Here is a 23495-nt window from a genome sequence, read left to right on the forward strand (position 1 = left end):
AAGGAAATGAGGATAGTGCGTGCACACAAAAATTTGTACACAAATGTTCACAGGATCATTTCTAATAGTCCAAGAACTGTAAACACCCAAATGGCCATTAGCCAATAAATGGATTAATAAAACATAGTGTCTCCACACCGTGGAGTATTATTCGGTCATAAAAATGAATGAAGTACTGATACATGCTATGACACGGATGATCCTCAAAAACACTGTATAACAATGAAGAGGAAAGAAAGACGAAAGAAAGAAAAGAAAGAAAAGAAAAAAGAAAGAAAGAAAGAAAGAAAGAAAGAAAGAAAGAAAGAAAGAAAGAAAGAAAGAAAGAAAGAAAGAAAGAAAAAGAAAATGCTATGTTACAGTGAAAGAAAACAGACGTGAGGACCATGTATTATATTCCATTAATGTAATGTGAAATGTCCAGAATAGGCAAGCTGATAGAGACAGGGAGTAGATGAGTGGTTGCTGGAGGGCTGGGAATTGAAGGGTGTCAGCTAAGGGAGACAGGATTTCTTCGAGGTATAATGAAAATGTTCCACAAATCAAATGTGGTGATGGTTGTACAACTCTGTGAATATACTGGAAGCCACTGAATGATACCCCTTAAATGGGTAAAACTATATGGCATGTGAATTACATCTCAATAAAGAAAGCTGTTTAAGAGAAATTAAGCCACTCGCTCAAAATCCTAGGGTTGCATTCTAGTTCAGTCTGTGGTTCAACAGGGTTCCTGGCTCACCTGCAGTTTGGAAGTCAATCTCAATAGGATTGGAGAGACTGGTGGCTGCTTCTCGCCACAGGCTGCCCCTGACAGGAGACCAGGCTGTCACCATGCAACGGTACAGCCCCGCATCCGAGACCTGAGTCTGGTACATTCGGTAGCGAAATTCATCTTCCTGCACTTTCTCCAATACAACGCCATCCACCCGCGACGCATCTGTCCAATTCTCCAGCTTCACCACAGAATCCTGGTCCAGGGAGATGATGTACTTGGTTTCATTGGGACTGGAAAGGTCCCCCACAGGCTTCTCAGCAGTGATGAGAACAGAGTAGCGTGGTGACTTAATATTCTTGGAAGACACTTTGCAAGTCATTTCAAATGTATTTCCTGCAGCAAAGAAAGGCTTCGGCTGCCTTGCCTTCACCACGAGCACAGAATCTGGAATGAAGTACCAGAAAGAGGTGATTTCCAACAGGACTAGTGAAAATGGATATGCATCTGAAAGCACAATGACAAGGAAATTGGAATTTATTTGCAAATTGCTGCACAATAGCACTTAAGAAAATCTGGAAACTCAGAAAGAAAATCACGTGTTATCTGTAAGCAGGCTACGAACCACCTCGCTAGATGAAGCAGAACAGTCTGAAATGATTTAATGGGTGTGAGGGAATCCAGGAGACGACCAGTACCCTCAAGGACGTGAGGCAGGGCTCACTCTTTGTGAATAGGAGGAGATGCGCCTGAACACAACACCCAGGTCAGGCCCTAGACCATGCCAGGGGCATCCTCTCCCTGAGGTTCTGCTGGGAAAAGTACAGGGAAAGTCTGCTTGGAAGATCAGAGCAAGGGAGAAATGGGTTCTTTCTGTTTAATCATATCATGGTCACAGTAGAGAACAGATTATTAGTCAGGTGACCAGAACACACACCTGTCCATCTAGTGATTTCCACAGAGATGCCATTTTAACATTTTGAGCAAGTGTCCACGGCTACACTAACTTTACGTTTAAGTATGTTACTCCCTGCTTCTCTGTGAAAAAAGAAATCCCTAAGCATATACACATTAGAAGCCATCTATATTATAATTGCTCAATGTCAGGCACTTGGAAGGTACTTAAATATTTGTTGACTGGATGAATAAATGAATTAAACACATGCTTTTTATCCTTTAATAAGATTATTAATTCTATAATCTGTCTAGTTATAAAATAAGATTTTTATGTTGGGTTTTGTGGGCTGTTCCACCAAACCTATTAAGCAGAACAAGTGTGTTATAGTGTCTCTCCAGTATCACAGATTCCTGAGGTTCCGTTGAGCCACCCACATTCTTTCCTGATTCTCCCGTGAGTTTGGTAATCCATCCATTCATTAAACAAGTACTTAGTGAGAGCCTCCCATATTCCAGGCACTGGGAACGCCACAGTAAACAAAGCATACAGAAGTCCCTCCCTCTACATGCTAGTGGAAGAAGATGAACAAAATAAATGAGTAAAATATATGGTACAGTTAGATGGTGACAAATGTTTGAGAGAATAAAGGAGGGAAAGAGGAGAAAAACAGTGTGTGTGGGGGGAGGGGAAGGTGGGGGCAGGGAGAGACAACACAATTTTAGACAGAGTGGCCAGGGATGGCATCCCTGACATCAAGGAGCTGAGAAGGTGAGGGAACAAGCCCTGTATCCATGTGGGGAACAGCATTCTAGGCAGAGGGAAGAGCAAGTAGAAAGCCAAAAGGCAGAGGTATGCCTGGCGTGTTGGAGGCACCATGGGAAAGGCAGAGGGGATGAAGAGGAGTGAGCACTGGGGAGAGTTACAGGTGAGGTCAGAAGGTAATGGGAGCTGGATGCCATAGGGTATGCAAGGCTACCACCAGGACTCTGGGATTTGCTTTGAGTGAGATGGGAAGTCTTTGAAGGTTAGGGCAGAGGAATTTCATGATCTGACTGACATTTTAACAAGGCTGCTCCAGCTGCCATTGCATGGGCGGGAGCAAAGAGAACAGTCAGGAGGGCAGTGATAAAATCCAGGCAGGAGGTGGTGGTGGCTTGCTAACAGGGGAGCGTGGCTGCAGCAACACTCTGAGTCCATCTGAAGAATGAGGAACTGAGGATGAAGGTTTTGGACTGAACAACTACAACAAAGGTGCTAGAGAAGGCCAAAAGACGACCAGAAGCACCATTTTGAACAGGAGTTTGAGATGCCCGTTAGACAAGTAGACGTGTCAACAAGGCAACAGAGTGTTGAATCTGGCATTCTGGGAAGAAGTCTGGGGTAGAAATATACATTCGGGAGTTAATGGTGTGTAAGCAGCTTTCAATTCACGAGGTTAGAAGACATCATCAAGGGAGGGAAGTCAACTAGAGAAGAAGTCCGAGGACTATGTTCTGAGGTAATCTCATGTCTCAGGGTCAGGAAATGAAGAAGATCCAGCAAAGGAGGCAGAGAAGGAGTTGTGGTGAGTTGGGAGGAAAGCCCAGAGGGGGTGGCATCCCACAGCCAAGGGAAAACCAAGGGATTTCTGGGAGGAGGGAATGACCACCTGCGCTAAATCCTGCTAAGTGAAGCAAGACAACAAACAATTGGATTTTGCAGGATGTCAATCACTACTGGTCTTAACACAAGGACCAGGGGCAAAAGTCTGATAAGAAGCAGGTGCCATAGAGAACGGGAAGAGAGAAAGTAGAGACACCCACTGAGTACAGACAAATCAAATGCTTTGGCTATAAAAGGAAAGAAAGAGCAATGGGTGGGGGCAAAGCGGTTTGGAGAAGGGGAAGACAGAGAGAGAAGTGAGTTCAAAATTATTTTATAAAATACTAAAACAGGAACAGGAGGTCTAACAATATTCAGAGGCCAACAGAAAAGGTCCAGAAAAGAGAGGAATATTGATGACATAAGAGAGAGGGGCCTCGTGCCTCACCAGTGAGAGGGGCTGGCCTTTGCTAGGACATGGGCTGGGGGCAAGCATGTGGAAATTCTCCTCTGATTGTTTCTGTTTCTTTAGGGAAAGAGAACCCAGGACCAACAGCTGAGAGTAAGGCTGGGTGAGGAGGTTTTCAGACAAAGAAGGTGGTATGCTATAATCATTTTGGAGAGTAGGGAAGCAAACGGATTATGGAAATGCAGAATGATTGCCAGGCAGTGTTGAGAGCCCCGTTGACATAAATGATCACAGATTTAACGTGAAGCCAGTCAACACATTTAAATGTTTTTATCCAACTACAAATGTAGGTAGGGAGGTAGCAGAAGGTTGGCTTTGGACTGGTTTGTGGTTTGGCCAGAGCATAATGCAAAACAAGAGCAGGGCAAGGGAGCTTGGGGTGCAAGGGGCTGTTCTGGCTGGCCAGGAATCTAAGTAGGGTAACTGTCCATCTTATCCTCTCTTCCACCCCTGGACATATCTAAGAATGGAAGATACATACATACATACATACATACATACATACATACAATCTTAAAAAGAAAAAATTCCAATGCCCAAGGCTGCACACACCCTCAGCCAACTAAGATAGGACCTCTGGTGGGACTCAAGCATCAGTGTTTTTTTAAAGCTCCTCAGGTAATCATGAGGTGCAGTCTAAGTGTGGGCCAGCGTTGTATGTGGAAGAGAAGCTACAAGTCAGTGAGAGTACTTGAGAGCATGGCTGTGAAACAAAAGTTAACCACTTCCCCAAGGGAACGAGGAGGACCCAGGAGTCCAATGAGGGGGGTGACACAAGCTGATGAACAGGCCCCACTGTATGAGGAGCATGGGGAGAAAACACTTCCGCTCAGGAGACCCCAGGGCAAACAGCGGCCTCGGGGGGAAGAGGAGAGCGAGGTTGGTCATGTTTAATGTGGGAAAGAGCAAGGAACATTCCAAGCTGAGCCTCAGGCAACAGGAGATTCTGCTGAGCTCCCAGAGGGCCCTGTTTGGGGCTGGGGATGGGATGGGGGGGGGGTGGCGGCAATCAGTCAACTAAGGCGTGTCGAGGGGCGTGTGATACTTCACATCCAGGGCACGAGGGGGACCTAGGAGGCCTGGGCTTCATGTAGTGATGGACTTGACAAGTCCGACGTCCCCACGCAGACAGTGCTCCGAGCATCGGGAGGAGATGTAGCAAAGAAACTTTCCCTCAAGTTCTTGTCACCCCTCTCCAGAAACGATCTCTCTGAAGGGATGACTGGCACCTCAGGAGCACGTGCAACAGTCTGGCCCCCACCCCCGTGCCCCCGGTATGTGGCCCTGCATCCAGCGGGAACTCGCAGACGTGAGCACACCCCCAAGGCCCGAGACCACCCTGCAGAGCAACAGCGTCAAGGGCCGTGGGAACCGATGAGCTACCACCCCCAAGCGCCAGCTCTCTCATGGGGACTGAGCCTTCGCCAGCGTCAGCATCTTGAAGGGGTCCATGCTGTTTTTAGAGCAGTAGTCATTTGAGCTCGCATTTTCTTGGATTCCTAGCAGGGAGACCCGGCATATAAAACCGCACAGTGCGACGAGCTGGGCCAAAAAACCCCAAACCTCAGTGAACAAGAATAAAGTGCCTACCTTCGGATGCCCAAAATATGGTGACGGGTTTGGAGAAGACATCCTTGCTCTTCACCCAGCTGTCGTTACGCTGCCTGGTCCACGCAGACACAACACAGTAATAATTGCCTCTGTCTTCCTCTGTAGTCCTTTGGATTCGGAAACTGAACGTGTCCGTGTGCTCTTTAGAAAAAATAAAGTCTCCGTCCTGGGCGCGCTGCTTGCTCCGGTCTCCATACTTGAGCGTCCAGTCCCCGCTCATGACTGCAAGAAGCTCGCTGGCCACCACGTCGTCGCTGCGCCGGTTCACCCTATAGTACCAGGACACGGTGAAGCGGACGCTGGCCTCCGAGCTCTTCATGTCCACTATCCGGCACTCCAGCTCTGTGAGGTCGTCGGAAAACTCGGGGACTTTCGAAGCATTCAGGTACACCTGGTAGTCTGGTTCTGAACGAGAGAGGAGCAAGGATTAAAAAAAAAAAAAAATCAGACATACTAAGAATGAGCCAGAGGAACGAGGCGAGTGCTACTCCTGTCCTGACAATCAAATGCCCAACCCACCAACTACAGTGATGGAAAGGAAAGTCTTCGCCCCGGATAGGAAGGATCCGGAAAGAGTCTGTTATGGCAAAACTCGTACAACGCTGCACCGCTACGGTCCCCAGGACACCTTCCAAGGCCAGAAGCCAAATGTCCGCAATCCGAGTCTGGACCTTTCCGTAGGGTTGGGAGCTGCCAGCAGTGTCTCCAGGAGGTCAGTCCTCCGAGAAGGATCTAAGACGGCTCGGGGTTCACACTCCACCAAGGTTTTGCGTGGAGTGCCAAGCGGTGCCCACAGACCTCCAAAGCCCCCGCTGGGCTGCACAGGGAAACCCCATCCCAGAGTACATTCCAGCACTCGAGGCCAATCCCCACGGGGCTTGGGGTCCTGCCATCCCTGGCCAGGCCCCAAACGCAAGGCCCTCGGGTTTCCCCCTGCCGATTCTCGTTCTCAGTTTCCTGGTCCTCTGCCTTTTTCCACTCAATCTGTGTTCAGTGATCAATAAGCACCCATCCTCACACTCCCCAGATGACATTCTTTTCACAGCCACATGTAACCCTCCCAACACAATTCTGCCAACCCTGAAGCCGGCTCCTGCGGATCCTGGCTCTGGGAAAGCCTGCTCCCTCAGGGCCACCCCCCCTCCCCTGCCCGGTACAAATTCTGACGGGGGTGGGAGGAAAGCCAGCCCTCTCCTGGGGTCCCCTGCCACTGTTGCAGCCCTCTTCATCTTCACTTGTGTGGAAACCCCTTCTTCCTCTGACATTCACTGTGCCGGTTTCATCCATTTTTGTAACTCCATGTTTCTGTCTTTGCTGACCCCTAGGCCTTCCTCCATGCTTGCCAAGAACTGGTACTGGAACCTTTGTCGCCTTCCTCCCTCTGCCCCCACCCCCTCCCCAGGTCATTCCCAATGACCTGAGGATCTCCAGCCCCCACACCATGTCACACCACTGTGGTCACCTACCAGCAGTGGCCTTCTCCTCTTGACCAGCACTCGAGGCCAATCCCCACGATTGCCTCCACTCCTTCAAACTTCCACTCCTTCTTCAATGTAACCTCCTCTGGGGTCCCCTCCCAGGTCCCCAGAGCGTGGCCCCCTTTCTCCATGCTCCCACAAGCCATGGAGGGGCACTTGGTCAGCAGCAGCCTCCCCCTGTTATCATGCCTTGTTGAAGGTCTCGTCCCCAAGCTCCAAACACACAGCCTTACAAGCTCAGTAGGCGCTCAGCCAATGTGTGCTGCCTGGCTTTTAGAGAAGGCTACACTTTTCTCTTGTGGCACGTGGCCTGCTAGGAGCATCCGAACTCTCCCTAAACAGAACTTTCCATCTGCCACCACTATCTTTATTCCCATCACCTCAATCAAACAGTTTAGTTTTATTTAACATTGTTTTTATTTATGACTCACTCAGATTATAAACTGCTGAGGTCAAGGAACTGTTCTTTTGTGATTTACGCTTCTAATAAAATGTGTAACATCATGACTTCCCTAAGAATGATTCAGTGGCCAGGAAAAGGAAAGCAGTCAAAATCCTGTCCCCTTCAAATGTCATCTTCATGAGCATTTAATTGCAATGAGGGTGGTCCCCACGGCACACACAGTTAAACCAACGGGCCCCGGCCACCAACAGGAGCATGCCGCATTGTGAGGGGGACACTGTGCAGAGACACCGCTGGCTGCTAGAGCATGACCCCCCCGAGCTGTACAGCTCGGGGGCGTCCTGCCTCGTGGGCGGAGGGCCAGCACCCCACACTGCCTCTGCAGTAACACCGACTGTGGAGGAAATACCACCGAAATGCCTTTAGGCCGTCACGTGCGTAAGACAAGGTGTCCCAAGGGACCCGACATCCCAGGCTTCAGCCCCTTCCCTCCTGGCGGACTCTGCCAGAGCAACGTAGCCGCAGCCAGGACCCTCAGGTTCCCTCACGTGGCAAGGACAGCCGCGGATTGGCTGGGCGCCGGGCAAGACGGCGCCCCTCCGTCAGGACTGGCCCGGAACACCGCACCGTCACGAGCGCTCGGGACACGGCGGCGGCCCGCCTCCCGTGTGGAGCATGACACGGGGACCCTTCACGTGCTCCCATGTTACCCTGAACGACAAACTGAGGCCGTGAAGAGCAGTGGTGAAGGGCCAGGGCTCTGCAGCCAGCCTGTTCGGATCCTGGCTCTGCCATCAGCTTGCTGTGTGCTCGGGCCCATGCCTTCACCTCTCTGGTGCTCACTTGTAAAAACAGAGGTCGTAACAGTAACTAGCTCGCAACCTGGCTGTGAGGATGAAGAGTTAAAGTATGCAGGGGCGCCCGGCTGGCTCAGTCAGTACAGCATGTGCCTCTTAATCTCAGGGTTGTAAGTTCGAGCCCCGTGCTGGGTGTAGAGATGACTTAAAAATAAAGTATTTTTATTTTTTATTTATTTTTTTAAAGATTTTATTTATTTATTTGACAGAGAGAGAGAGACAGCGAGAGAGAGAAAACACAAGCAGGGGGAGTGGGAGAGGGAGAAGCAGGCTCCCCGCTGAGCAGAGAGCCCGATATGGGGCTCGATCCCAGGACCCTGGGATCATGACCTGAGTGGAAGGCAGACGCTTAACGACCGAGCCACCCAGGCGCCCCAAAAATAAAGTTTTTTCTAAAAAGACTTAAAATATACATGAAAGTGCTTAAACTAGTGCCTGGTACGTGTGCAAATGTATATGTACACACACGTATTCATAGATATATATACACACAAACGTACGTATCTGTGAACTACTATTCCCCATCCAGAGCTCTGAAGAGTCAGTCACGTGCCTATATAGCTCAAAAGTGGCAAATCTGAACCCAGGGCCATGTCCCTTCTATCACCTTTCAAGGACATCCGCACCTCACAGATGAGCCAAGTTCCCTGTCTTCTAAACTCCATTATTTTCTCACGACCACCGACTGGCTCGTGACCTGCAGCAACACAGAATGCCGTGACTGGCAATGACATGACTATGGTCCTGCCACCAGGGATCTGACCCAGGAAGACCGCTCCCCACAGGCCGTCCCCTCAGCCTGGATGACCAGCACAGTCCAAACGGCCAGGAGGCAACCTGTCGTATTTCTCTTCTGTCTCATCAGTCACCAGCTCTTAAAAAGAAACCCTTTGGTCCTTTGGGGTTTACTTCCTTCCCTTGAGCATAGTCCTCTGAAGTGGCACTGTGAAAATAAAGGCTGTCCAAGTTAGCATGAAAGATGGTAGAGAAGCGGTGACATCAGTGGTCAGACCATGGGACACATGGAAGAGGTAGGCAAAACTAGCTCCCGCACCAACCACCTGAGCAGCCCTCTCCCTCTCCTCCTACACCCTGGCCTGGCCGCCCCCAGGGCGCCCTCCTTGTTCCAGAACCCAGCTGCTCCCCTGGGTTCTTCCTTAGGCTCAGACCCTAACACGGGCACAGAGCAGGCTTCTAGGCATCTCGGTTTCATGTTTCCATGGCATCACCAGCACAGCACATCTGCACCCTGATCCCCTCACTCTCCACCTGCCTCTGCCAATGCGCACGCGCATGCACACACACACACACACACACACACACACACGTGCAAGTATACATACACAAGCACATTCATACACTCATACATGCAGGCGTGCACACACACGCACACGTTCATACACAGGCACACTCGTTCATGAATGCACACATATATGCATATACACACTCACATATCCATACACACACGTGTGCAAACATACACACAAGCACACATTCATACACTGGCACTCTCGTCCATGCATGCACACACATATACATATACACACTCGTATATCCATGCACACACACAGTGTGCAGGTATACATACACAAGCACACATTCATACATGCATGTGCGCACACACAAGCACACACTCATACACTGGCACTCTCGTTCATGCATGCACACATATACATATACACACTCATATATCCATGCACACACGTGTGTAAGTATACACACAAGCACACATTCATACACTGGCACTCTCGTTCATGCATGCACACACATACATATACACACTCATATATCCATGCACACAGTGTGCAAGTATACATGCGTGTGCATTCATATGCTGGCACACTCGTTCATGCATGCACACACACATATACATACTCATATATCCATGCACACACACAGTGTGCAAGTATACATACACAAGCACACATTCATACATGCATGTGCGCGCACACAAGCACACACTCATACACAGGCACACTCGTTCATGCATGCACACACACAGTGTGCAAGTATACATACACAAGCACACATTCATACATGCATGTGCGCGCACACAAGCACACACTCATACACAGGCACACTCGTTCATGCATGCACACACACGTGTGCAAGTATACATACACAAGCACACATTCATACACAGGTACACTCATTCATGCATGTGCGCACACATGTATATATACACACTCATATCCATGTGTGCGCGCATACACACACACACACACACGTGGACACAGCTGACTCCCACTCCAAACAGACATGGCCAACTCCTCCTCCTAACTTCCAATTACGGTTCCTGCTGCCACACCCACCATTCACTCTCCCAGTCACCTCTGCTTGAATTGTGTGCCATCTCCCGACTCTCCACTCTGAGGGTCCCCAACTCTCACACTGCCCCCATTCCAGGACTTGCACACAGTGGATGCTCTATAAATATTTGTGAACAAAAGTGGAAACCTCATGAACACCATCCTCATTCAGGCTCTCTTTGCTTCCAGCCAAAACGATCATAACCTCCCAACGCACCTCTAGGCAGACAGTTATCTGCACAATAAACCTCCCGTGGCTTTTCTTCTCACTTTCTGAGTAAGAACACACTCCCCAGCCTGGCATGCAAGGTGCTCATCAGTGTGAGTCTAACCCATGTGTCCAGCCTCACCGCCTCCCTCATTCCGATACATAGTCTACACTCCACTGAGACCACACCTCTCACCATTCCCTAACCACCTCCTATGCTTCCAGGTTTTCTGTCTCCCTTCCTGCTGTTCCCTCTGCCTCAGCACCTGGGACAGCTGCTCGGTTGGTTGCTGAACAGATGACTGAACAGACTCTCCCATTCTACTCCATCCTCCACCTCCAAGTGAGTCAGTTTAAACCCTATGGATCCAAACACAGAGAAAGGAGAGCACAGCGGGGTTGCAGCTAGGGCATATACATACATATACATATACACACTCATGTGCATGCATGAACAAGTGTGCACATCTAGAGGAATCGCGGCCTGGCAGGAGAGGAGAATCTCTTCGTTGACTGGTTGGTCTCATTCTCTGTTAAGACTAAATCTCAGGCCCCCAAAAGGGAGGACCTTAATGCAAAGGCAAACAAAAACCAGTGGGTTCCTGGCTTGGGAACTCATAAGGCACAGGTTCCAGGGATTTAAAGGATGTTCAAAGGTCGTCTGGACTACCCACCAGCCTTTCAGGTCCACTTTGGACTTGGACTCCCGGAGAAGCCATGGCTCCACTATGTCACAGTGGCAGGAGCGCCGGTGGGCTCTTCTTTAGTTTTTGTTTTAGTGCACGTGTAGACATTTTCCTTTATTGTTGTTCTATTCTGTGCAGAAACGGCCTGTTCCCTGAAATCCATCATGCACGTACTTCTCCTATATAGCCTTTCCTACTTAAAGGAGAATGCCTACTTCGAACTTACCTGTCATACCTCTACTTCATGTTCAACAAACCTTCACAGAGAACCCACCACCCACCAGGCTTACTGCTCTCTAAGGATTTTATCTGAACGCTGCCTTGAACTTTGATTATTATTGTATATATGTCTTCTGGACCTTCTGTAGGACTCTGCCTGGGGACAGGGACCCCCTACCTAATTCATCCGTATGTGCTATGCCTGCAGTGCCTTGCACATAAAAGACACTAACACTCTTGCTGAATTGGAGTAAATTTAATATTTTGCATAAAAATGCTCATTTTTGGCATAAGCATTTCATCACTACTGATTACCGCTATATCCTGCTTGATCTCATCAAGAAATCAGCTAAGAATGCTATGGTGGTTATGTTTAAAAAATGCTTATCAGTTGAGGATGCATACTAAAGTACTTAATGTCAAAATGACATGTGTCTGGGATATGCTTTAAATTCTTCCAGAAGAAGAAAAAGTGCGTGTGTGCGTGCGTGCGTGTGTGTCTGCAGGAGGGAGGAGAGATGAAATAAGATTAGCAGAATACTGGTAATTATTGAAGCTGGTGCTTCTTTCTACTTCTGTGTTGGTTTTTTTAAAATTTATATTCCAAAAAGTAAAAAAAAAAAAACCTAACAAACAACCCACCCACACTGTAAGCCCTTTCACAGAATACTGAGGCCAGTCTCACCATGACATCATCACTTCTATTCTTAGAAATAAGGATCTGCTCCCTAATCGGGCTCCAGGACGCTGTCTGCTCATAGACACACCACCTCCTAAAGCTACGGCCTCCAACACGGCAACCCTCTCCCCACCCCCTGCCCAAAGAAAGACTTGGTTTTTTTAATACGGGTCATTAAACTCCCTTGTTACAACTTCCAAAAACAGTGAAAAGCTGTCAGAGTCCTTGGCTAATTTGTTAAAGCAGATACTTTGTGCCTACTGTGCGCAGGGACCTGCACTGGAGGTTTTCACAGAGACCGCCTCCTTTTCCTCTCACAGTAATTCTGTAAGGGCGGTGTTTCATCATCCCTGTTTGAGAACGACAAGCACAGCAGCTGGCCCTGACTGAGGGCTTCCTGTATGCCGGGGGCCGTGCTGTACATTTTCCTTGCCTTCTTGCTTAAGCTTAACAACCTTATGACACAGGTACGATTTTCATGTATGTTTCCTAAATGGAAAAAAAAAAAAACAACAAAGCAAAACAAAACCCAAAGCCCAGAGGAGTCAGGTTGGAAGCCGAAGGTCTCGCACGGCGCGTGTGAGCAGAATGACGGCTTGGCTCCCACCAGGACCAAACCGCACAACCTCCTTATACGCCCGGTTATTAATGCTTTCTCGAAGCCTGCTCCGTCCCAGAAGGCAAGAGTGGTAATCACAGCCGAGGCACTGATCCCAAACTGTGTACAACAGGGCCCTGTTCTAATACCCGCTTTGAAGCTTCGTTAACTTGGGAGAGCTCATCAGAGGAGCAGGCTGCGTACACGAGTTAGAGGAAACCAGGAGAAGGCGTGCCTTCGCCTCTGCTGAGGCCGGTTCTAGTCTCTTGAACTGGACAGGTACTCCGGGGGCAGCCGAGCAAGTTGACTAATTGTCAGAGTTGCTACTCTTGTCATTTGCCAAACAATTAAATGTTCTCTCCCGTCTAAACAGACAAGGCTCTAAAAGCCTGTTGTTTGGGGGAGACACTTTACCCTACGTGGGCAGAACCTTTATTAGGAGGTTGTTTTCAGCACTAGCCATTTTGGAGGAAATAGTAGTATCATTTGGATGACCCTTGTGCAGTTTTTCTCTCTTCATCCTCACTCACTGCTCCCAGAAGAGGAAGAGTGAATTCCCAGGTTTGGGAGCAGGGGCAGAAAGACGGCTGGGTGTGGTCAGCCCAACCCCTTCTCCTTGGGAGCGGCTGCTTCCAGGACACACATCCCTAGTCCCTCCATGCCCTGAGACAGACCTGTATGTCTTAGTTAGATAAGCGCTTGGTGCGGAAGAGTATGTTACATACTGACCCTGCCTTCCCCAAACACCAGTATCATTATTACCACCCTGAGAATGAATAGAGACCTTGAGTGCCAGGCACTGTGCTAAACACTTCATATGCATTCTCCCATGAAACCAAGGAAACCAAAGCATCACACCCAAGATAACACGCCTAGAACGTGGTGGAGCAGGACCCCAGCACTTGCCCAGTGCTACCTTGCCTTCAGAGATAACCATGGGCAGAGAGCTGATAATAGTTGCCCATAACAGTCTGCAGACCTGAGTCTGATCTCCCGTGGATGGCGCAGGACTCTGAAGTCTCTACCAAGTACTGAGCAGATTAGCAGCTCCTTTTAAAGAAAAATAATTGCCTCCCTTGCTGGCACACTGCTGGAAGAGGAGACAGTCCTCTAGTGGGGAAGAGTGCCAATCAGGTTCTTAAGACTAAAACGCCCAACTCGGCTCTGCCTTCTACTCTTGTAGCCGAAACCCGTGGAACGCCCCCCAGTTAACACCACAGAAGCCTGGTACTTTGGGCACAGAGCCCAACCATAAACTGATTAGTATCCAACTCGTGCCAAAGACTCATTTGAGACATCTGATCGCGGAGAGAGATGGCCTACTATGCAGACTAGCTAGCCACGCCTTCTTAGATTCTCTAGTTTTAGCCATAGACTAAATTGGATCCACACAAAGCAACGTTTGTCCTCCACAGTAACTCAGCTTCTTACAGAAACTCCTTCACACACTTAAGATTTACGCCCTCAGCTTTTATAGAGAGTGGATATGAGAAACATCCATTTTAACAATCACTCAGAGCCTTTCATAAAAGAACAGTTGAAAGCACTGTCCATTATGTTCTCCAATGCCCTTACATAAAAAAAGCACATGATGAATTCAGTGCCAACAAAAAGTTTGGCTCTCCCGGGCTTCCTTCATCAGAGGTGAACTGTGCAATCACATTTCTCTGTGCCCCAACTCTTCAAAACTTCAGAGGCAAATTCAGCGCTCAAGTACAGCTAACTAATGCATCCCAACCACCTTGCGGTATCTATTCTTTGATTTGTTTTTACTCCTTTTGATCTTGATTTTATTTTTATGTCTCTTACTTTAAATCGGGCTTCATTTTGCAAGCCAACTGGAATCTTTTTTTTCCCCCTCCTTCAAAAGTAGGACATAAATCCTAGTAAAAGAGGCTTTTTCTTACCTTCTACAAAATCATCACAGTCCTCCCAGCTGCTGCAAGTGCTCTTGGACTCGCTGGACCCACGCGCATCACTGCCCTGATCTCTGTCTGGTTAACACGACGGAACATATGAGAAGACCCCAATTAGCTTCAACTCCCTCATCTGCTCTGTGTACCAACCCCAAGCAAATAAGGACAAGAATGGCCCAGCTTTGAGGCCTCTAGGCTCTAGCGTTTCAGGAATAAAGGCGATTCCCAAAGCCAAAATATTTCCACAAGATGGCAATACTTGGGACAGACTTGACTTTGGGACATAATTTTCTAAGTCATTTTAAACATTTCTTTTGAAATAAAAGAAACAAGCATTCACACCAATTGGTAGATTCTATTTTCCAAAGACATCTGCAGTAATGTTTCTTATCCCCCACGCCCTTTTGCCATGTGACCTTGCTACTCTCTCATTAAGAGACGGGGTCTCTTTCTCTGCCCCCTTGAACTTGGGCAGACGCTGTGATGGCTCTGACCCATAGAAAACAGCCAAAGAAGTGGCGCCTGCGTGGCTCAGTCAGTTAAGCGTCTGCCTTCAGCTCAGGTCACGATCGCAGGGTCCTGGGATCGAGCCCCACATCGGGCTCCCTGCTCGGCGGGAAGCCTGCTTCTCCCTCTCTCACTCCCCCTGCTTGTGTTCCTGCTCTATCTGTCAAATAAATAAATAAAATCTTAAAAAAAAAAAACAGCCAAAGAGACACTGTGTCAAGCCCTGGGACAGCTTTCCACTGTGGAAGGCTGGGCTTCCTGCCTCTTGGAAGCCAGTCACCACCTAAGAAGTGTGACCGTCCCAAGCAAAGCATCTGGTAAGAAGCCAAAGCCATGTGGAAAGGGCCTGAATGAGATGCCACGTGGAGAGGGAGAGGGCCGGGGACACAGCGTCATGCGCATGAGAAAGCCATCCGGAAGGGGATCCCCAGCCCTACTCGTCCCAGCTGTCCCTGTGTGCATGAGAGATGAACCCTGTTGAGTCCTTCCCTAAATCCTGACCATCAAAATCATAAGCAAAATAAAAATCAGTGGTTTTCAGATGGGAAAGAGGGGGAGTCCTTCACTCAAAAGGGTATTGTGGTATTTAACACATGCAAAGTCCTTAGCCTAGTGCCCAGTGTACAGTAAGTGTTTGATAAGCAGTAATTATTATTTTTAATCTATCAAGCAGCAAAACTGAAAGTTCTGAGTAACACCTGCACAGGAAACCAACTTTCTCAAGAACTCTTTTGCGCCAACATCCCATAATCACATAACGTAAGATGATCTCCATAAACAGAGTCCTTGGCAGGTCACCTGTCTTCCTGTCTCTTCTGGACACCTCTCAGTCATCTCCAACAGGCCCCACAGTGCATGCGGTAAGGTATCCACATACATGTTGTGTATCTAGAGACAACTGTAGAGCATCAGGTCAGGCCCATCCAATCCCGGGCAGAATCCAGATTGGAGGTCCTGGAGAAAGGTCAGCTGCTGTACTCACGCCTGACTCAGCTCCTGAACAAGTGTCCAAGCAGCTGTAACAGTGTGAGGCACAGGGAAGGAGGAGGAGATACAGGAGGAAGAAAGAACACAAGCGGTTTTTCTACCACTTACACGCCCAGAAGGTTAACCCATGTGCTACTATCTCTGCATATTCTGTAAGTTGGACGTTACTGCTTTCTTTGCAATTCTTGTTTTCCTGTGCACACGCCTGCACACTATCCAGGTTTATCTACCCATTCAGCCAACCTTTACCAAGTGCCCATCACGTGCAAAACGCCGCGCAAGGTGCAGGTTCTGCGTCCCTTCCGTCGGTCAAGGTAAAGCACACTGCTGACTTTCACTGACAGGGGTGCTGGCACTCTGCAGGAAAACAAACAACTGGATCCTTAGGATCCTAATGGAGCCTTTCCCCACAATTTAGTCTCTTTATGTCTTCTCACTCTCTGGAGAACAGAGCCGCCAACAAATCCCTTCCGGTGAAAAGAGCCCCATTCCCTCCCGGAGCAACCCTCCTGATTTCTGACAGTCCCTGCGTCTCCCCGGGCAATGCCGGGATCAGTGCACCAGCACTTCAAAGAGGCCCTCACACTGGAGTGCAGGCAGCGCTTTCTAAAAAAAAAAAAGAAAAAATCCACCAGAGCTCTGATTCTAAATTGGGTGGGGGGAGAGAAGGGGGTACCGGGAGTCAGCGCTAGGATCTGACAGCACCACACAATGCACCGAGCATCAGAGCCATGAGACAAATTCAGCTCCAGACATGAAAAGTCTTCTTTCGGTGCTGACAACATCTGTTTTATTTTGAAGGTTGCTAAGGAGAGTTCTAGCTGGGCCAACATTGTTCCAGTTCAGTACTTCATAGAGAGACTCTCGCACAGGGTTCAGACGGCAGGAATAAAAGCTCGCCAGATAAACCCTGCTCCTTTTACTGTGCAGATATCAAAGAATCACTTTGCTACCAGCGATGATTAACACCCTGCCTGGGCTCACTCGGAACTGGCCATACCTTCTGCTCACTCTCATTCCTCCTCTTCTCCCTGCCCCCTCTGTCCCCACTTGCCAACTCCCCCTCTCTGCCAAATAAAGGCTCATTAGGAAGAAACAGACAGCGAATGTGCCACTAACCCGGTAGTATTTGATGCGGAGACGAGGAAGAGCGAAGTGTGAGATGAGGGTCACGGTGGGAGGATGCTCAGCATCAGACGATGGAGGAAATGATTTCCCAGACTTCAAAGATCTGGTTTACCTACTAACATCAGAGCGTTGCCAAATGCCCGCATCGGGGCTCAGAACAGCCACGGGACAGCGAAGAGATCAAGCTCAAAACAGAAGAGTCTGACTGGTAGGTCCAGCTCCACCTCTGTAATGGCAGAGGTGGGAGGCGAAGCACCCCATCCTCCACTCGCTCCTATCCTGCTTAAAGCTATTCTAAGATAGTAACAGGAATTAGAAAAGTCAGGCCTGAAGGGCAAGCATTTAGGAAAATAAGGGCCAGGGAAGATGCGAATGAAAGAAAGGCACAATAATTTCACATATATGCCAAGCTGTTATAAAGTGAGGGCCACGGTGGCCAACAGCTGAGGGCCACTCTGCTCCTCCAGCTGGGTAAAGAGCCCACCAGGACAGCCCAGGGAGCCAGGAAGGCCCTTCCATTTAACTGGTATCTGCAAATAAAATCATGTTGGGATTCCAGGGCATTCAGGAAAAAACAAACAAACACCCAAAGCACCACATTCCGTTCACTGAAGGAATTCTCTTTCTGTTCTGGGCTTTAGGAAAGCACCAGCTCCTGCCAGAGAGCACCTCAGAGTCTAGGAAAGGAAAGTAAGAATGGCCAGTGTTCTCACTCCAACGAAGATCCATTTCAAAGAGCCATTCAGCAGGGCCCACCCTGCAAATCTTGACAACAAAAGGAAACTCTATCCTCTCAAATGAGGGCCTTGAGACAACTGAGGCCACATTATCTAAACATTTCCCTTGCCTGCCAGATTCTATTTCAGCCTGCTTTGCTTCTCTCCCCTCCCCCCGCCCCGCCCCCCAGCTTGGGATCTCTCCAGGCTAAAGCATGCTTGTCCTGATGTAAAGAACGCCAGGATAATGCAAAAGGCGCAGAGCTCTACGGAGTCCTGATATCCCAGCAGAGGGAGTAAAGCCCCAGAGGCTAAGGGCCACCTTCCCAGCCACTCACCTAGCCAGGTCACGTCCACACTGGCCGGAGCAGACCTGGCCTCTGCCACCTTGTACCAGCTCCTGTTGTGTCCGGGTGCCCAGAGCGCCACGTGGCAGAAATAGTAGCCGGAGTTTTCTTTGCTAACATCTCGAACCAGTAAATGGTAGGAGCGTGCATCCACATGGCTCAAAGCAACGTGGGGAGAGCTGTGCACCAGGGAATCCCGGTCCAGCCGCGCCAACACGGGCGAGCCAGGCAAAGTGCTGTCGGGCGACCTGCCGAAGTACCACGTCACCTCGGGTCGGACATCATCTGCTCGGTCTGTTGTGATGTTGCAGGTCAGATCCAGCTCCTTTCCCTCAGCCACAGACACGCTCCGGGCCACGGCTGCTCGCAGAACTTGAAAATGAAAAAAAAAAAAACAAAATTACATCTAGATCATCTGGGTTATGTTTGCCCCTCCCTCCCTCCCTTTAGATCATCTCCTTCTATGTTCTTATTTATGGCATTAAAGTTAGAAGGCTTTGTGCGATTCTAAGTGCTTGAGAAATATTTACTGAATAAATTAAGGAAATTATAATACATTTCTTTCCATTACATGAAAATACTAACAGCAGCAAACACTTACATACACTTATGAAATGCCAGGCACTGCTCTGAGTGCCTTAGAAACGTTAACCTTCAAAACGACCCGACCGTAGGAGGGTAAGTACTATTATTATCTTCATTTTACTGATAAGGAAACTGAAGCACAGAGAAGTTAAGTAATTTGCCCAAGGTCACACAGGTAATACTTGGCAGAGCAGGGACTCAAATGTGAGCTGTCTGCCTCCAGGGGCTCTGCTCTTAACTGTTAACGCTTGTTTGAAAAGAAGTCGAAACATCACAAAACTAAAATTATAGCTTCTCCATGTGCATGGTAAGACTTGGGTGATTTTACAGAGAAAGGATAGCTCAGTGCTGACCGGCATGCGTTATTAGTTGGGGACCAGGGGCTTGGGGTTGGAGGCTGGACTGCAGGAGGTGAGGGTGAAACCATCTTCTGGGTGAAAAAGGAGAAAATCCTAAGCAGAAGGACCAGGAAAGTGAAACCAGACAATATGCCTTATGAGTCAAGCCTTCAAAATGCAATGTAATGGAATAAATGCAGAGCATCATTTATTCCATTAGACATACCCACCTTAAAGCCAAACATAAAACAGATATTCTAAAACCAAAACACAATGACTTTCGGATTATCCACGCCACTGCCTTCTCACAAGACTGTGGATAATTAAAAGTAGACTATATTTAGATGAAGTATTGAAGTATTTGGTGTCACAGTCTCAGGGCAGATCTGGTTTCAGCATTCCCCTGTCAAAGCTTTTTACATGGAAACATTTTACTTTGAGTGTTTTGTTTTATTTTTAAAGAAGTTGAACATCTGTAATCAGAGTAGAAAAACATTCAATTCATGGTAATGCTCTGGGAACCACTGCTTAGATGAGAAACAGCTAACACCTCCCAGGGGATTCGAGTGGAGGCACAGCCCTGGTCTTCCAAGACTGGTTCAGCCTCAGCTGCTATCCTGAGTAAGCTCAGCAACAAAGGCTCGTGCCTGGCTCAAAAAAGGCCCAACCCCAAAGCCCATGCCCTCTGGAGCAGACTGCTTTCATATAAATGTATCTAAAGCCTGACAACATTTTCAACAAGCATTTTAGGTCAAGTTCAAGACCCACCTTGATGAAGACAGAAAATGAGGTGGGTATAGTATTATAAAAGGTAATTTAAAAGTCTGATTTCTCACCTCCACCCACCCTCCAAATTCTTCCTCCTCCTTCACCCCTTTAAAGGGGCCAAAAGTAACCTGAGGGCATCTTTTGAGAGGAGTCAGTATGGGAACCGCCACTCTGAGCCTGCACTGTGTGGGTTTCGAACAGCCCCACGAGCAATGCCTATGGTCAGAGACCCTGGAATACTGCTGGAGTACCTCTGTGCCGGCTAGAAGTAAAAGGCGGCTCAGGAGGGAAGCAGGTGAGTGTGGAAGGGGTAAATACACAGCAGTGGACTGCAGGTATGGACAAAACGGATTCTTAGCTTTAGGAATAACTGAAGAGTTCACTTTGTAATCTTCTCTCTGCAAGGCGCTAAATAGCTTGCCACATCACTAACCATTGTTCCCGTGTGTTCTGGATTGCGGGGCGATTCACAGCTGGGAGACAGGACAGAGCAGGTGGAAGGAAAAAAAAGAATAATTTCTAAGGACTCGTAATGCAAGGGGATACCCCGGACAAAGCCTGTGGTGGTGAAGCTTTCTCTGGATGGATAGAACTGAAGCCATAAATTAGACACCAAGATCTGCATGAAGCAGACCACTCCCAACATGGGGGGGAGGGGTATTGCCACATATATAACACAGCCCCACTGTCTAAGTAGCTTTGGGCTATTTATCATAACAATGCAGTAAGAATATTTAAGAAGCTAGCTATGGATAATACAGGTGTTGACAAAAAGAGAGAGGCCAGCCCTCTACCTGGGGTCCAAGAAGATAATTTAGGAAGTCTGTGACCTGCGTGGGAAAAAATCTTGTCTTTGTTTTTACTAATCTCTACCTGAAATATAGCATCTCCTCTCATTACGAAACTAAGCAACAAACCACTATACTCTGGTTTCTCTTCATATCGTATAAATCTTTCGCCTTTTACTATATATTATTTAATGCATTAATAAAGCACAATATTACTATGTAACAAATTTGTCTTAAAATATTTCGATAACTATTTCAATAGAATCATTTTCCCTTGTCATCTTATATACATTTTTAATGAATTAAAACACGTTAATTCCAAGAAGGGGTCTGTGGCTTCAAGACTCTCAAAGAAGCCCATGGCAACAAAATGGTTATGAAGCCCAGGCTCAGGAGAGAGCCAGATGCTATTACGTGCATAAGAAGTTCAGAGTTTTCAAGTCTTACACTCGGTATTATGGGTTTTGTGGCTTGTCTGAAATAAAGAATACCTTTACAATTGAAATTCTGCACAAAAAGATAACTTGTTGCAAATATGAAATTCTTAATCGTTCTGCCGCTCCACCCCCCCACCCCACCCCCCACCGAGAACAGTTGTGTGATGCAAACTGAATATCCCAGTTTCTTAGGACAGATTCCAGGCAGATCATGTCCTCAAACGCAGGCGACCTGAGTCCACTTAGAAAGTGATTTCTGCGGCCACTGGAAGACTGGCCATGATGAGTAGCCCCTTTCCTCGGCAAGAGCACCTCCCACCTCACTGATGGCCGCAGTCACTCAGGAACCTCAGTGCTGCTTTTTTACCAAATCCAACTCCTGGGCAGTGGTATAAATGCAGAATGAAGTGCTCAGGACCATGCAGCCTGGAGGGGGAAATTATTCCCCGTGAGGACCGTCTCCTGCTTTCCTTCCCATCTGAGCAACAGAGCGGCTACACATTCACATTTATACTCAGGAAATGAGTCTGCCCAAGGTCTTCCCAGTTTACAAAGCAGGAGGCAGCAGCGACAGATCTGAGGATGTTCGCCTCCCAGAAAACCAAGGACAGCCATCCATCCACAGCAATGACCTCATCCTGAGATAGTCTCCCTACACTGTCTCTGCTGGAGCTAGAGGCTCTATGAGGCCCAGGAATGTTCCTCAAGCACCTATGACCCCAGGGCCCAGACAGAGCTGATCATCCAGTAGGTTCTTTATTAATGTTTATTGGACACTGAGTCAATAACAGCTTGTTTCTCCTCTCTTACTTTCTATGGTTTTTTAAAAATGTATCTTGTATTTTCTTGCTTTCTAATAGGAGTAGGAAAGTGTGTGTGTGTGCTTTTTCAAAAACAAAGGCTGGTTCACAGGTGAGAGCACAGAGAACCGCCTGCAGGGAGACCCCAGGGCTGGATGCACACTCCTGGGGTATGTGTCATACACAGACCAAGAAGAGGCCCAGCCCTAGAGAAGTCTCATCTAGCTGGGATGGCATATCTAGAGGAGCCAAGGTAGACCAGATGTCTGGGGGAGAGCCGGCCGTACTCCAACGGCTGTGCAAAATAGCCAATCCAGAAATTCAGGAAACACCCAAATAAGATAAAGCCAAAACAAAATAAAGGGAGCAGAGCGGGGGCAGCTCCGCCCCGAAGCCCCCCTGAACACCAGGCCAGACCTCATTCTGGCACTTGAAGGGACTTAATCTTTCAGTCAACAAATTGTCTTAGTGTTTTATGCAATTCGCAGAGTCCCAGGAGTATGAATCAGATGAGAAGCAGCTGTAAAGCAAAACCACAGGCAGCCGGCACAAAACAAATACACCTTCCCCAAACTCTCACCACCACCCTACTCGCCCTGCCCGTCAACGGGAGGACGTGGCCAGCACCGACCTTGTCCCGCAAAGGACGGGGCTCCCGGCTGGTTCTTTACCCGGCCCCTGGCCGGAAAACAGGCCAGAGCGTAAGCCAGACAAGTTCCAGAAGCTCACCTGTTGGCTGGATCAGCACGGTGGCCACTTCCACGGCTTTCTCTTGAATCTCTTGCCAGCTGCCCTGCTCGCCGATCCACTCGCTGACCACGCACCTGTAGGAGCCCTGGTCCGAGGCCAGGGCGCGGGCCACGGCCAGGCGGTAGCCGTCGCCGCCCACGGTGTCCAGGCGCACGTCGCCGGCGCGGTAGCGCTGCTCGTAGCCGGGCCCCGGGCGGAAGCGGCCCTCGTGGGTCAGGGCCAGCACGCTCCGCCGGGCCGCGCCGCGCTGCAGCTCCCACAGCAGCGCCAGGTGCGTGTGCAGCGGCGACGCCGTGGAGGCCGCGCAGCGCAGCTCGAACGGCTCGCCCAGGCGCAGGCTCAGGCCCGGGGCGGGCGGCGCGGCGGCGCCCACGCGCAGGGCATCGGCCAGCACTGCGGGAGGAAGCACAGCCGTCAGCCGCGCCTCGCCGCGCCCGCTGCCCCTGCCGGCACCCGCCCCCTTCTGGGGCTTTCTGGCCCCCGCGGGAGCGGCGCGGCGCCCTTGCCCTGTTCTAGCGCCCACGCGGGAACGCTCTCCCGTTTTAATGCGTGTGTAATCCCAACTGACTTTCTGACCTGAAAAAGAAACTTAAAAAAAAAGGAAGAAAAAAGGGAAAAAAGAAAAAGGAACGGGGAGAAAAAGGAAGGAAAAAAAAGAGAAACAAAAAAAAGAAGAGGCACTAAAGACACCCCGCACCCTCCCCCCCAGCTAGAACTGAA

At 48.9% G+C, this 23495-nt stretch overlaps 1 protein-coding gene across 3 annotated transcripts in view; it reads right to left on the reverse strand.

Moving 5' to 3' along the window:
- The window catches only part of PTGFRN (prostaglandin F2 receptor inhibitor), an 81413-nt gene that overhangs the window by 17429 nt on the left and 40489 nt on the right, over window positions 1–23495 (reverse strand). For all 3 annotated transcript variants that reach the window (XM_036071023.2, XM_078072564.1, XM_078072563.1), the window contains exons 3-6: window positions 22755–23168; window positions 18301–18681; window positions 5251–5676; window positions 740–1159 (exon numbers count right to left, since the gene is read on the reverse strand). In XM_036071023.2, the coding sequence (XP_035926916.2) occupies window positions 740–1159; window positions 5251–5676; window positions 18301–18681; window positions 22755–23168 (1641 nt within the window). The remainder of the gene's footprint in view (window positions 1–739; window positions 1160–5250; window positions 5677–18300; window positions 18682–22754; window positions 23169–23495) is intronic.

The sequence above is a fragment of the Halichoerus grypus genome, chromosome 5 (assembly GCF_964656455.1).
Source record: "Halichoerus grypus chromosome 5, mHalGry1.hap1.1, whole genome shotgun sequence".
NCBI lineage: Eukaryota > Metazoa > Chordata > Mammalia > Carnivora > Phocidae > Halichoerus > Halichoerus grypus.